Source organism: Acinonyx jubatus, chromosome B1 (genome assembly GCF_027475565.1).
Source record: "Acinonyx jubatus isolate Ajub_Pintada_27869175 chromosome B1, VMU_Ajub_asm_v1.0, whole genome shotgun sequence".
In the NCBI taxonomy this organism is placed as follows: Eukaryota; Metazoa; Chordata; class Mammalia; order Carnivora; family Felidae; genus Acinonyx; species Acinonyx jubatus.
Window position 1 is genome coordinate 21,631,688 of NC_069382.1, and position 15,963 is coordinate 21,647,650.

Below are 15,963 nucleotides of genomic sequence, written 5' to 3' on the forward strand. Positions count from 1 at the left end.
CAGAACCTCTAATAAAAGATCACAGGAAATATTTGCTACAAGTTTTGCACAACTATTAGCTCTAAGGGAATTTTTTTTTTCAGCTAAACAGTTGTTTTCTGTCACGTGAGAAAAGTTGTTTTTTGTGTTTTGTTTTTAGGTAAGAAAGAAATGTCACTTCTCACTCTCGAAAAACACACATCTACAAACACAGATATACATCTGTCCATAGAACGATACATGAGTAGATTCCATGTAGGGTAGGTCTCTCTTTAATGTTAAAATTAAAACTTAGTAGGTACAATATATTGCAGTGGATATGTAAATTTAAGTAATTAATGATACTTGTTTCCTTGCTAAAATTGAACTGTAAGTATAAATTTCAACCTGAGACATTCTGCCCAAGGGCCCTAGACATTTCATGGGTAACGAATGTCTTTTTCCACATGTCTGCCAGAAGTATGGAACCGTGGGATAGGTTTCCCGATCACCAGGATGATGCTGATAGCTGCTCAGAATCTGTGAAGTTCGACGCCCGCTCCATGACAGCCTTGCTTCCTCTGAGTGAGTAGAAGGGTGGGGTGCCCATGGAGGTTGTGTCCTTGTAGTTAATGACACTACGTAAAACTACAGCCCTGGGATTTACCTTACTTGTGCATGAGTGTTAACATAAGACTTATTGGATGAGTAGATCTTCTCTTCTTTTGAGACAGACTGGAAACTAAGCTTAGGTTCGAGTAAGGAAGCTTTGTCACAGGTTAAATTAGTCCACAGGTTGATGGAGTCCTCTGATTTCTCAGCCCCTGGACTAGGTCCTGGCAATGACAATACCCTTTGCACCATTAATTAATATTTGAAAAATCAGGGGTGGTATATACTTGTATTAGTTTCCTAGGGCTGCTGTAACCAATCACCAGAAATGGGGTGGCTTAAAATAATACTTATTCTCTCATAGTTCTGAAGACCAGAAATCTGAAGTCAAGATGTCAGCAGGCCATGCTCCTTTCAAGGCTCTAGGGAATAATCCTTCCCCACCTCTTGCTAGCTTCTATTTGCTTCTGCCAATTCTTAGTGTTCCTTGCCTTATAACTGCATCATTCCTGTCTCTGCTTCCATCTTCACTTGGTCTTCTTCCTGTGAATTGATGTGTCATTTTCCTGTAAGGACACCATTCATTGGCTAAGGGCCCACCTTACTCCAGTATGACCTCATCTTAACTTGATTATACCTGCAAAGACCCCATTTCCAAATAAGGTCACATTCACAGGCAACTAGTGTTAAGTCTTCAACAGTAACTTTTGTGGGGGAAACAAGTCAGTGCACAACAGTACTGCACCATTTTTGCACAGGTTACAAGAGCTCAAAAGAATCCATATTCGGCTAGATCTGGACAGGCTCTCTTAAGGCAGGAGGACAGAGTTGTGTATGATTCTGCTGAGCTTCAAAGGTTGAATACATTTCACCAAAAGGATTGGGTGAGTGAAAAGGATCCACAGAGAAATCTGAGTCACTGGAAGGAGCATATGCAAGTGACAACATCTATGAGTTCTTCTATAGACAAACCTGAAATACAGACCACAACCCCAAGGCGCGACGGATACCGCACCAACAGTGGATGGGAGAACATGGCACCCATGAGGCAAAAGGAAAAAGACCCTAGTGAAAGCTGTTAAAGGTAGAAACGCAGAGAGATTGAGGAGGGAGGACAGAGGTATTGGAGACAGGAAAGACGACAGAAACTGGAGAGCTACTGAAAAGGCACAATGCAGAGGACTGATTGTAAATTGAACATAAGGGAGATGACTGGGTTTCAGGCTCATTCAACCTGACAAAGCGATCGCCCATCTTACCTGTATTGTGGGTTGTTCTTTTTCTTTTTCCTTAGATCTTTCTCTTCATAACTTTTTTTTTCTTATTTTTACTTTTAAAAATTTTCTCTAAGTTTCCTTTCAGTCTCTCATAGAACATTATCAAACAATAGCTAAACTTGAAAACAAAATATTTTTTATTGTGTAATGAAAACAGTAGCCTCAGGAAAGAATTTTTTAACAGACGTTTTATTCACTAATCAGAGAAAATGGCTTCATCTTCTAACATTCCCCTCTACACTGAGTTAACTTTTCCACAGTTAGTATCCCACTATGTGAATCGCTGTTCCAAGTAAATGGATAATATAAAAATATTAATATTTTCTGAAACACCCAGAGGATCAGCTTCATCGATCCATTCCAAAGTTTAGTCAAAATGTGAATAGTTTTCTTTCTTTTTTTTTTCTTTTTTAGTGTATTGAAATCAAGAGATCTCCAAATACCAAATTATTGAGATGAAATTGGAAAAGAAAATTTGCATAATTACCGTTGAAAACAAAAAAAATGCATAATTATGTAATGACTTGAGAAATCTTATTTTTACCCAGAATCTATTCCCCAATGAACCAGAAGAATAGCATTTACGTTTGAGTATGTTGGTATCATTATTGAAATTTATCAACTAACTAGTGCCCCAATATGAGACAAGTACAAGTCGTGGAGGACACTAACTTTGTCATAGATATTTAGTTAATGGGAAGTAAATCAGATGTTCATAGTGATACCTGTATTGGCCTATCCGGTCGGTGACTGTTCGTTTTGCTTCTTAGTAAATACACAACGACCTACTTTTGCGTTTCCCTTTCATTCCAACAGGCTTGGTAGTAATGATAGAATTGGAGATTGCAAAATGTTAAGTAAATAAGAAGAGTAAGTTTTCTAACAGTTGGGCTTTTGTTGTTTTAGATCCTAAAAATGGTCCTACCCTACAAGAGAAACTGAAGTCTCTCAAAGCTGCACTGATTGCCCTTTATCTCCTCGTGTTTGTAGTTCTCGTGCCTATCATCGGAATAATGGCAGGTACAGTATTCTAGAGTTTTGAAACTCAACAATGCATCTGGTTCTTGTAGAAACAAAAGAAAGCATTCAGTCTTTCACATATGGGAGATTCATAAGGGAAACATCATATGACAAAGTATTCCTCAAATTAATAAATAAAAAGATTCTTCAAAGTTATTAAGTAAAAAATATGAAATAGAGAATGGAAGATTAAGGTAAAATATAGATAGGTAGAGAGGAGATGGGATGGATTAGACAGTTTCAAAAAATAGGTTATCCTCTGGAGTTTTATGCACTTCAAGCAGTGGGGGCACACATTTTATGATCAGTATTCCAGGTGCCAAGGTGAAGATATAAACAGGATCGTTTACATGAACAGTGCCTAGAACAAACAACAACAAAACAAGCCAGTTCGAGTGAAAGCTCCTTTGTTCATAGCATTGGGAGGTCTTCAAAGTCTTCAAAGGGAGTAGACCTTGTAAAATAATGGTCTACGCTTCAGTAAGATCTTTGTGGTTTATATGGTCACATGTTTCATAAGGCTCTTATTTTAAATATTTCTAAAAATAACCTGATAGCATCCCTCAAACTACTTAGGAAGAATATTTTATAGGCACATGTTTCTTTGGCAAGTCTGACTTGAGATGGGGATAGATTTGAGGGTTTCCACAGGGGTGGGTGGCCCGCTTATAACTGAGTCAGATCCGTAAAAATGACTCCCCTTGGTAGCCTTTTTGATGGATTTGATTGGCATTTGAACTTCTGTGCCTTGTGGCTGTCCTCATCTCTATGACTGGCAAAATGTCTGGATGTAGGCTCTAACAAGTGAGGAGTAAGATACATTTTTATGTGCATACTACTCAGCTTAACAAGAAAGTGCTCCTAACACAAGGCCAAACCTTCTTGGCTAAGGGGTAACCTAAAGGAATATTCTAGGACAGAGCCAAAATTTGCTAAGAAATGATGATAAAACCACAACGGTTGTGACAGTAGCTGTCATTTGGGGGCATTTACTACATTCAACGCACAGATTATCTTAATACACCTTTACAATTATCCTTGAGCAGACATACCATTATCGTCGTTATCCACAGAAGGAAACTGAGACTGTTGAGTAGTAGAACTGGAGTTCTTATCCATGATTCTTGACTCCTAACCTCTTATGGTCTACTATCTCCCAGTATAATTAAATATTTAGAACAAAATGTGTCTGGCCAATTAAACACACACACACACACAAACAGAACAGTCTCCATAATTTTAGCTGAGAAAATATTTCCACAGGTAAAAATTAATTAATTCCTATTTTGGCCATTAAAAACAAATAAAAACAAAAACAACCACAAGAAACTAAACTGACCAATCAAGCCAACCACAGCCATCTACATAAAAGGACCTAATATAGTATGTCTGTCATTAAACAACTGACTTCCTGATGAATTTAGATTATCCGTATGTTGATCATGTATATGCTTGTTCACTTAAAATGCACAGTTGAAAGGTGCTTCATTGCTTGGAATAATTAGCTATAAGCCAGTTAGAATTTGGGTAAATTTCATCACTTTTATACAAACCATGGCCTGCAGAGTCAACGGCAGGTAGTGCAACTTCTGCCTAACAGGCATGTGCAGAATGGATCCATGAAGTCTGGAGAGAATTCAGTATTCTAACCAAGTTCAAAATCTTTGGGCGGTTCGAAAATACTACCAAGTTTCCACATTCATTGTTGGGTTGAAATGACTGATCTAAAGTACTTTAGTTTCCTAAAACTAAACAGGCACCTGTAGGATTGACAAGAAGTTAAAAATATTCAAATCTCCTATGTTCACATTAGCATTCAAATTCACCAGAATTTGGACTAGATGTCACTATTTCTATCATACTTGAATAAACAATTGACAATCCATTTTCAACTTAAGTTACCGATCAGAATATTTTCCAAAAAATAAAAAACGCCCAAATGTAATACAGATCTCTACCTGAGACAAAATAATTACAAATAAGGGCAAAATATATTCCTAAAAGATAAAAATTACTCTGTTTTTGGCAAACAGGAATTGATGGATGAAATAAGATGTGCATAAAAACTCTTTTCAAATTGAAAATGTCTTACACAGTGGAAGATACTTTTAATGATAAAGTCTACTCCATATGCTATCATCTCTTAATGAAACTACCGGATCCCTGTCCTAGTACAATGAAGTAACATCTCTGGACAATAAAATACAACCTAGGATTAATGTATACATAATTATTGCTGAAATACTGAAGATTCTTTAGTTCATAATAACACAAATTTTTGGCAGGAGAAGATATTAGCGACATGAACGAGTAAGTGTGATCTGTGAAATCAAATATCACTCTCTCCCTGGGGGTTTGCATAAGCCATAAAAGTTTGTCTCCTTTCAAATGTGAAACAGAAAAGTCACAAAATGCCATCTCCCCAGTGATAATGAAAGAAATGAACATTTGAAAATCTGAACTCTGACGTTCTTTACCTAGATTTATGATACAGAGTTAAATAGTTTTTTGAGAAGTTAGTTCGAAATTAGTTTTTATACAGGATTTGGGAAAACAAGCAGTGTTGTGTTTGTAAATCTATAAGCGAAATGTAGCCTTTATTGTCAACTGTATGTTGAGTTCAATGTCAGATAGAAACCCTTGGTCACATGATATTCTGTCAGCTCAAGTCTTCCTTTTCCGTACTGTGGGAAAGATTTGCTCTCTCCATATGAAATAGAAGTTATTTTCAGTGAGCGAAGAATTCCATGGTTGAGCATTAGATCGCTGCGCTGAGTAAAATAAAGTGCAGAAAGTACAATGCTCATTGCAACGCCCCACCTTCCCCCCTGCCATGTTTTAATATTAAACGATATTAATTCCCCCATCGATACTTTCAGTATTGTACATACAGATACGTAAGTCACAGATTTGGAATCCAAAATATTAATAACAAAAAAGCTCAAAGTTAACAAATGCTTGTTGTATGCCCAGAAATAGTGTAAGTACTTCACCTCTATTAGCTCATTTAATTATGTGAACACTGACTGGTCGTATCCTGTCACACAGGTAGTAAAATAGAAGCATTGACAGAGGATCTTTTCCAAGATCACAGATTAAAAAGAAAAGAGCAAGAGTTGCTAATCCAGGCCATTCTACTCCAGAAACTGGATTCTTAGCTGCTACCTAAAAAAGCAATAATCATCGTGAAATGAAAATTTTTAAGGGACGTCTTTGAAATAGTTTTGTAAAAATTGTTAGTTTGAGTCTCTATTACAGTCAAAATCCATTCCCGGTATTATCCTCCCAGAGTTGCTCAGACAATGCTTTATACGCAGCAGGTGCTTCATAAATAAACCAGAGAATTAAATGTATGAATGAGGCTGTCGGTCCAGAGCGTGCTCCCCACACTTAATGTAATAAATGCGATGAGATCCAACTAAAAAATACACTTTTTGTCCACTTTCTTGATAAATTAAGTATAAAATAACACACACTCCGTGGGATCTTGTCAAAATGTAGTGCAAGAGCTCATTCATTCAGGTAAGCTAATTTTGAAGAGAGCATAATGAGGAAAATATGTGCTTTTTAAAATTGGGATTGGGGCACTTGGGTAGCTCAGTGGGTTTAGCGTCTGACTCTTAATTTTAGCTCAGGTTGATCCCAGGGTTGTGGGATCGAGCCTGGTGTTGGGCTGCACACTAAGCATGGAGCGTGCTTAATTAAGATTTTCTCTCTCCCTCTGCCCCTGTCCCCACTTGTGCGTGCACGCTCTCTCTATATGTATATATGTATATATATATATATATATATATATATATATATATATATGTATGTATATATGTATATATATATATATATACATATATATATATAGTTTTTAGAATTATATATAATACTTCTAAAAACTAACTTGGGATTTAATTGCATATATAGTTTCATGCTTATTCCTCATATGATAATAGTTACAAAAACAAACATTATCAAACAGCTTCTTTAAAGCTAGTGAAGACAGTCTCTAAGATCATATCTTTCATGGATAAGGCACTTTAATTTGAATAGAATTTTCATAGAGGCCATTTATATGCTATGAGATTTACATGCCTTATCTCACCCATCCTCCAAACCACTTAGAAGTAGTTACTACTTTTCAATCTTTGGGGAACTTAAGCAAGAAGAGAACTTTCCCAGAGTGCCTAAGCTAGTCATTGAGAAAAGGAGCTAGATTCTAGAATCAGGCAGCTTGTTCCTGGGTAAATACCAGCCTCTCATTTGTTTAAGTACCCTTGAGCTTGGAGTGGAAATAATGATCTTTTATATGTTATCTCACTGAATTCTCAAAAATCTATAAGGCTGATCATATTGCCATATCATTTTTATTAAAAAAAAAAAACTGGCAAAAAAGAAAAGGGGGGGGCACCTGGGTGGCTCAGTTGGTTAAGCATCTGACTTCTGCTCCAGTCATGATCTCACGGTCCGTGAGTTCGAGCCTTGCATGGGCTCTGTGCTGACAGCTCAGAGCCTGGAGCCTGTTTTGGATTCTGTGTGTGTGTCTCTGTCTCTCTGACCCCCCCTCCCCCCGTTCATGCTCTGTCTCTCTCTGTCTCAAAAATAAATAAACGTTAAAAAAAAGTTTAAAAAAAACAACTGGCATATCAGGTATAGCTATTTATGTAGATCTATTTTTAAACTACATGAAGTTACTCTTTTTATTGCTCAGTAATGGCCAAATATGAAAAATCAAATGTATTCAAAATAACACAAAAGACTGATAGACATGTACATAAAATAATGTAGATAGATACAGAGGGAGATAGGGAAAAAAATCTCACTGACAGGGATCAAATGATACTTAACATTTTCTTTATTATGTATAATTTTGTATTATTTTTGTCTGCAAAGCTAATGTTTATGCTTTTCATTATTTGAAACTATAAACATAGTGCTCTAGATCCTTTCAGAAGGACAATTAGCTTATTTGGAGAACATATGCCAATTTGGAAATCCATATCAGTGGCTCTGTATATCCCCCAAATACCATTTAGTAGATTCTTTTTTTTTCTTTTTCAGGAAATGATTACTTAAAAGATTGTTTGTCAAAGTATTGGATCTCTTAGTAAAAACAGAACATATGAAGTGTGGTGGAGTTGTTAAATAAATCTGGTAGTCCATTCAGAGAATATGGCATAGGTATTAAAATTATTTTTGTAATAATTGTATACTAGTGAAAAAAGACAGATTTGGTATACACACACCAAAATGTTAGCACTTAACTGAGGATGGTGAGATTAGTGGTCGATTATTCTTCTTCATTACCTGTCTTTAAACTTTTTTCTGTCATGAGTATATATTTTATCATAGGTAAAGGGGAATCTTAAAAGAACAATATTTTTTAAAGTGAAAAAAATTATTTGCCCAATTTCCTGTTCCACCAATAATAAATGAGGCCTGTATAAACTGAAAATGACAATTCTCTGCCAGCTTAAGCGACTGGATGAGGAAGATGAGCCAAAAATTTGTTCATACAGTGGTTAACACTGATACTTCTACTTTTACTAGATAGTGTTTTTGTCACATCATTTATCTTCGTAACAGCTAATGTATTCAACATACTTGCTTCCGACATTGTATTAAGCATTATCTCATTTTATCCTAACGTACCTTGAGGAATAGGATACAATGCACTTCACGATCTGTAGAATTTACTCTCACTGTCAAAGCCAAATGCGGTGGCTCAGAAGATGCATAGAAGCAGCAATTCAGAAAGAATGACTTGATCCTGGAATAAATTCTAAAGTAAAGTGGGAGAAGGAGAGTGTCTTCCTCTCGGCAATAGGTGTAGCGTGGTTCACACATTGTGTATTTAAAATAAACACCTGGTTTAGTTTGGATGGCCTTCAGAATGTTACAGTGGATTGGAACGATATGGAATGGAATGGTGTGTGCATTTAAGGCTACTGGTCATGACTTTGTTTATTTTTCCTTAAATATACAGCGCAAGTCCTGAAGTGGGAAATGAAGAATTGCACAGTTGGTTCAATTAATGCAAACGATATGTCTCAAAGTCTCGCAGGAAAAGCAAATGACAGTGAAGAAGAAATGAGATTTCGAGAAGCTGTAATGGAACAAATGAACAACATGGAGAAGAGAATCCAATTTATTTCAGATACAGAAGCCAATCTCATAGATTCAGAGCATTTCCAAAATTTTAGTCTGGTGACTGATCAAAGATTCAACGATGTTCTTCTCCAGCTGAGCACCTTGGTTTCCTCAGTTCAGGGACATGGAAACGCAATAGATGAAATCTCCAAGTCATTAATCAGTCTGAATATCACATTGCTTGACTTGCAGCTCAATATTCAAACACTGAATGGCAAAGTCCAAGAGAATACATTTAAACATCAAGAGGTAAGAGTTTTTATAGTAGAAGGTCACATGCCAGCACTGAATCCATCTAGATTCTATCTCCTCAGATAGTTCAAGAAAACACAATATGTAAGCCCTGTCTCAACGTCATCTGACTTACCCTGATTCCTCTGGTAATCCTACCAGAAGATTTTACATGAATTTACCTAGTGTCTTCTCCAGATTCCCAACAGAGGGTGATTTTTTTCCATTGGATATAGACTCTCTTAAGGTGTTTTAATTTTATAAATCCTGTTATACTATCTCTTGAGACTGTCTAAGCCAATTATAATTTTTAGGTGATCTTTGTAGCTACTCTGTATTTGTGAGTTTTACAACAGACCCAAATTTCTTCATCATCAAAGAAATGGAAACATCATAGATACATACAACATCTAAATTTAAAATAGTCTATTTTGTCATTCCCAAGAAGTATACATACGTTTTAATGTGTAAAGATAACTATAATTAGAGTTGAATTTGGAATGATAGATACAACATCTTATTTTTATCGTAGGATGAAAGACACAGGATAAGAGAGCAAGACATGTTTAGATAGACCAGCTTGTCAGCAAAAGCTTTTATGCAAAGAGCCAGATGTAAACATTTTAGCCTTTGGGGACTCTAAGGTCTCTTTTCAACTATCCAACTTTGTCATTCCAGTACAAAAGCAGCCATAGCCAATTTGCAGATACACCAGGGAGGCTGTGGTCCAGTCAGTCACTCTTCACAAAAACAGACTTTGACCCTTGGATTGTAGTTTTCTCACCTCTTCTATGGACTGTTGTGTGGCCAACCTGCTGGATTACTTTGTATTGATGAGAAAGAAATTAAGCAAGCCCCTTATTTCAAATTGTGGGGGGGGGTTTGTTGTGAAATAATTATAATTGCTCCATCCCATGAAAAATAAGTAGATGACTAAAATTTAACTACTCGTGAAAAAATGATCTTTACATCACAAAATATCTAGGACCTAAGAACATAATTAACGTGAAGCCTATAAAATTTCCACCCTTAGCGAAGCAATGTTGGCATCTTGGTAGTAGATTTTATTTGAATAGAACCCTTTTTGATTAGTGAAGTTGTTTTCTGTATAGATACAGTATTAACTGTAGTGATTTTTTAAAAAATGGATTATCACTTACAGAGCATCAGTAAGCCTCTAAAGTTGTAACATTAAATGAAGATCAACTAAAATATTGACTAGAGCATAGACGAAACAGTTTAAGGAAAAATAGCCTACATATTTATTTGTCAGGTACAATCACTCAGAACTTTTGAATTTCACATGATCCTGATCTTAAGGTGTCAGAAGACAATGGCATAGTTATATAAATAGGAGGACTTTGTTGGTAAACCTCATGCCAACACCAGCCTTGATACTCTGTTTCTATTCCATATCATCTCTTCCAAAATCTCACTGTGTTTCCCACACTGTTAATAAGTATGTAAGCATGTCAGCCACTTTGAAATATCAATGACCTGGGATACAAAGGGGTAGAGATTCACTAAAAAGCAGCTGTCTACGGCGTAGATGAGTATGGGAGACGGATAAGTAAAATTTCAATGGTAAGAGTAATAACTGATTAATTTTGGGGGAAAAGAGGAAAGGAGAAGGTATATTACTTTATGTAAAAACAGAAGAGCAGTGAGGTAGGCCCCCAGATTCAGTAGAGACTATAGAATATCTATGAATTCACATCAAGAGTGGAAACCAAATTGGAAACCATATGGAAGACAGTACAAATCCTGAGCTTGTTTAAAGTGATAATCACTGGAAATGATCAAAATGTGATGATCAGTGAACTGTTTGGGTTTGGATACATTGCACTTAAGTTTTGGACTGGGTCCCATCATTAGAAACGAAGGTACAAGGGAATGGAGGGACTTCCAAAGCTATTTATTTTTTTAAGGCAGTAATCACTTGTAGAGATTTAGAAACTAGGTCACTACGAGCGTGTGTGTGCACACGTGTGCTCACTGAAAACAATATTCGGCCTCTTATCCCATGGCTTAAACACTTTTACCACCTTTGAATCTTTAACCTAATTCAGGAATAAGTAAGTTAAATGAATGCCCAAATCACTAAATGTTTGGGAGAAAGGCTTCCAAGCGATACCAGCATGATGCCTATCAAGGACAGACCAAACATCAATTTGAGGGAAAAAAAGAACACCAGCACAAAATAAGAGAGGTGGGAATTCATCATGTCCATTGTTCATAGAAAGGGCTGTAAGACTGCAAAATTAAATGCCAGTTTCCAGCAGGGCCACTGATGGTAGAGTCTGGAAGGTGTGTGTGGCCGCTGAATAGGCTTCTTTAAAAAAAATAAAATGCACTTTCCGTCTTCCCCCTAGAAACAATTGCAAGTGAAATCTGGCTAATATGAGCACCATATGCAGTTTTCAGAAAAGGGAATAAAAAAAAAAAAAAAAAACAAATTCAGCTTTGTGTGTGAAGAACGTGGGCAAGGAGTAACTTTTTGGTAGCAAAATCAGCTGCCAGTCCCCTGACCTCTGCTCCATGGGTGTCTTTAACTACCTAACCAGCCTACAGCAATCTGTAGGCACCCAGATTAAGCTGGGCATGTTTTTATGTTGCTATGCTTTATGAACATCCTTGTTCACTATTCTACTTTTATACATATTTTTCCAAATTTTATTTCTTTTATTTTACTATCGAAGCACGGTTGACATACAATACTGTACAAGTTTCAGGTGTAGAGCAGAGTGATTTGACAACTCTATATGGTACTCAGTACTCACCATGAGAATGTAGTCACTGTCAGTCCCCATACATCATCACAGTGTTATTGACTATATTCCCTGTGCTGTACTTTTCATTATCATGACATACCATATTGCATGGGAAATGCCAAATAGTCAAGGAAGGAGGAGACAGAGGGTAGAGATAACAAAGAATAGGGTTTTGGATGGGGGAAGGCAGAGTTAGAGCGGTACAATTTGATAAGCTTCTCTGCTTGAGTATAGTGCCGCTGAAGAGACAAATCTAGATATCTGTTCATTTATCTCAAAGGCTTTACACCCTGACTGCCTTGACCCCCTCACCTCAACTTGTCAAGTCAAGACAAGTGTAATTTTCTCTTTGTACTAGGATTACAGAGCAGTGTGTCCCTGCTTGATTTCTATATGCCGGTGGGAAATGAGAATACATCAGCAGTTAAGTAGAGATTTCCTTAGAAAAGTATAGAGCATACCATGAAGACAGAGGATGCGACCAAATTAGAATGGAGAGACAGAAAATGTAGCCAGAATGGACGAGAAAGGTTGCCGCATCAGAAACAAGGCCCAACACCCAGAGGAAAACCAAGCCAATGTCTTGAAAGGAGAAGTAATAAACATTGTGAAAAACTTTATATATTTAACCTCATCATAATTCAAAAACCAAATAAATAGAATGATGTATTATGTATTGACTCTTAACTCTGCAAACCTAAATATGTTGAAGGTACCCAGCATATTTGGGTGCAAAAGTAGATACTGATATATGATGAATAAGGTTTAAAAAATAGTGCCATATATTTGGGGACACTGTGGCAGTATTGAACAAAAAGCTTAGCATTTAGTCCCTCTGATCAGACCTACTTTCCAAGCAGCTGTCCTATAGAAGCACTTGTACAAATATGTTAAAAAAAAATGTATATATATATATATATAATTCATTACAACATTGCTTAAAGAAGTAAAAAGAGTATGCAGCTCAAAACTTGATCTCTAGGAATCTTGCATTATGAAAAATATATAAATATAATTCCACTAAATCATTGAAAATAGTCTCTGAATATTTTAATAGGTAAAAATCTTTAATATGTTATTGAGTGAAAAGTGGAAACATATTCTAAAATGTATGATATCATCTGTTCAGAATCTATGTATGGACGTATGTATATAAATACACACAATATATATATATATGTATTTGAAAACAAAATGTCTGAAATACATAAATAATAAACATTGAAAGTAAGATATTATTAAAATTCTAGTTGAGATTTTACTGAATATTTTTTTAATATATTTAAAAAAATTTTTAATGTGTATTATTTTTGAGAGAGAGAGAGAGAGAGACCAAGCAGGGAAGGGGCAGAGAGAGAGGGAGGCACAGAATCCAAAGTAGGCTCCAGGCTCCGAGCTGTCAGCAGAGAGCCCGATGCGGGGCTCGAACTCATAGACCGTGAGATCATGACCTGAGCTGTAGTCGGCCGTCCAACTGACTGAGCCGTAGTCGGCCGTCCAACTGACTGAGCCACCCAGGCACCCCGAGATTTTACTGAATATTAAAACCTATCTTGAATGTTCATTATCACTGAGAATTGTAACATTAAACTTTATTATTGCTACAAAACAGTTTAATGTACAAATTCTGTCAAATTCATAGAATATGTAGGTACTCAAAGTACAGTACAAAGAAATTTCACTTCTCATAAAAATCGTACAAGCTTTTGTTTCATTTTCAGCAATTTGACATGCCTACATTTAGGAATCAAAACATACCTTGGTTATATTCAACTAATTTTGTGGGGACATAGGGTGTAAAAATTCAGCCATTCAGTTAAGAGAGGAAATGCTTCAAAGCCAAAAAATTACTGGCTTAGCACAGTTCTCTAATTTCTACATTCTTATTCCATAATGGTCGATAGTATTCTTGTTTAAAAAAAAAAAACAAAAAAACAAACACCTGACTCCCAGGGCTTCTTAAGCTTACACGTTGATAATTATGTATGTAATAAAAACTGTGGGTGCTTGCTTATGTTTCATAGGACATGAGTAGATTAGAGGAGCGTGTGCACAATGCATCAGCAGAAATTATGTCTATGAAAGAAAAACAAGTGAATTTGGAACAGGAAATAAAACGAGAAGTGAAACTACTGAATAATATCACTAATGATCTCAGACTGAAAGATTGGGAACACTCTCAGACGTTGAAAAATATCACTTTAATTCAAGGTAAAATAGTTTCTCATTCCTCCAGAAAATGATATATTAAAATGTACTGATATGTGCAGAGATTTGGTGTTTGAAATCTTATGGTATAAATTAGTTTTTGAACATATGTTTACTGCAAATGTCCAGAGAAAGGAAGTTTGAGATCTCATCGAGACATGGTAAGATATCAGCATCTTGGTATTCTTTAAATGAAAATGTTAAAAAAAAAAAAAAGTCTTTAAGGTCTAACGAGTCATTATTCAAAATATCCCATATTAATGAAAATGAATACAGGTTTTCTGTAAGGCACCAAATTCTCTTCCTGTCCACAGATCAAACCTTTTTTCTGTTTTTCAAAACTTTCAAAACTTGCAGATTCTTTTTTACTTTTTACCTGACTGTATTCTTAATTAGAAAGGCTTTTGAACTCCGCAAACTAACAATAAAGTTGTCAATTTCTTCTTTCGTTCCTGTTGGTAAACCACAGTAAATTGAATCTTACTGATTTTTAAATTAATATATACATACTATATATTTTTACTCTAAATTTTATTTCTTTTTTAAATATTTTCCCATATTTTACTTTGTGTTAGGTTTGTCTTCTATAAGGAACACTTTTTTTTTTTTATTAAAGATTTTATTTGGGGGACACCCGGGTACCTCAGTTGGTTAAGCATCTGACTTCAGCTCAGGTCATGATCTTGTGGTTTGTGAGTGTGAGCCCGCCTACACTGGGCTCCCTGCTGTCATCACAGATCCTTGGTCTTCCTCTCTCTCTCTGCCTCTCCCCTGTTTGTGCACACACGCATAAGTGTGTGTGTACACGCACGCAAGCATGCTCGTTTTCTCTTCCCCTTTCTCAGATAAATAAACTTTAAAAAAAAAAAAAGATTTTATTTTTAAGTAATCCCTACACCCAAGTGGGGCTGGGATCGAGAGTTGGGCGCACTACCCACTGAGCCAGCCAGGAGCCCCAAGAACTCTTAAAAATATGCAATCTAACCTTTCTTTTTTTCACTGTATCTATTTCTAACATGTTATTTTGTGCTGCTTTTGTCCAGTTCTATGGTCCCTTTGCTTTCCTTTCTTGTCTACTTTCAGATTGAGATTTTTCTCAATGAATTTTTCTTTCTGCAAAAGTCACCAAGAAGATTTTGGAGACTTTTTAATCTATTCCTATTTTATTGATAGTTGTTTTTGAGTTTTATATTAGAGTTTAAAGTTGATGTATAGCTTCATCTCAACCCTAAAGATCCAAAGAACTTAAAACACTGTATCTGATGACCCCTTTCCCTGGTTTCCTGCTGTTTTTGAGTATAGTTTATTTCTGTTTTATCCAGTTTAAAAAGAAAGTTAAGAATTTAGTCAGTATATACGTACAATATTTATTAAAATTTGCACATAAGTTGATTAACTTTCCCTTCTTCTAAATGCACTTCAGACATCTCTTCTGGGATCATTTCCCTTCTTCCTAAAGTATATCTTTTGGAGGTTCATTAAGTGAAAGTCCAAATGGTGAGATCTTTGGATTTCATTTTCTCTATTTTGTCCTTGATGTTTAAAATTATTCTACTACATACGTATACAACAGCTCTTCCTGTTATTTCTACCAGTATTTGGAAGATATTTCCCTGGCTTTTTGGCTTTCTTTGCTGTGTTAAAAATGATTGCTCCGAATCTGCTCGTCATTCTTCTTGTCTCTTTTACCTGCCGCTTCACTAATTGTGTTTCTTATATTGAGAATTGATTCATATCACATTTGTTTT

At 35.9% G+C, this 15,963-nt stretch overlaps 1 protein-coding gene across 3 annotated transcripts in view; it reads left to right on the forward strand.

Annotated features, from left to right (window-relative positions):
• The window catches only part of MSR1 (macrophage scavenger receptor 1), an 82,234-nt gene that overhangs the window by 11,432 nt on the left and 54,839 nt on the right, over window positions 1–15,963 (forward strand). For all 3 annotated transcript variants that reach the window (XM_015085327.3, XM_053216356.1, XM_015085328.3), the window contains 4 exons: window positions 437–543; window positions 2,754–2,867; window positions 8,842–9,254; window positions 14,032–14,218. In XM_015085327.3, the coding sequence (XP_014940813.1) occupies window positions 441–543; window positions 2,754–2,867; window positions 8,842–9,254; window positions 14,032–14,218 (817 nt within the window). In that variant the 5' untranslated portion in view covers window positions 437–440. Of the gene's footprint in view, window positions 1–436; window positions 544–2,753; window positions 2,868–8,841; window positions 9,255–14,031; window positions 14,219–15,963 lie in introns of those variants that run through there.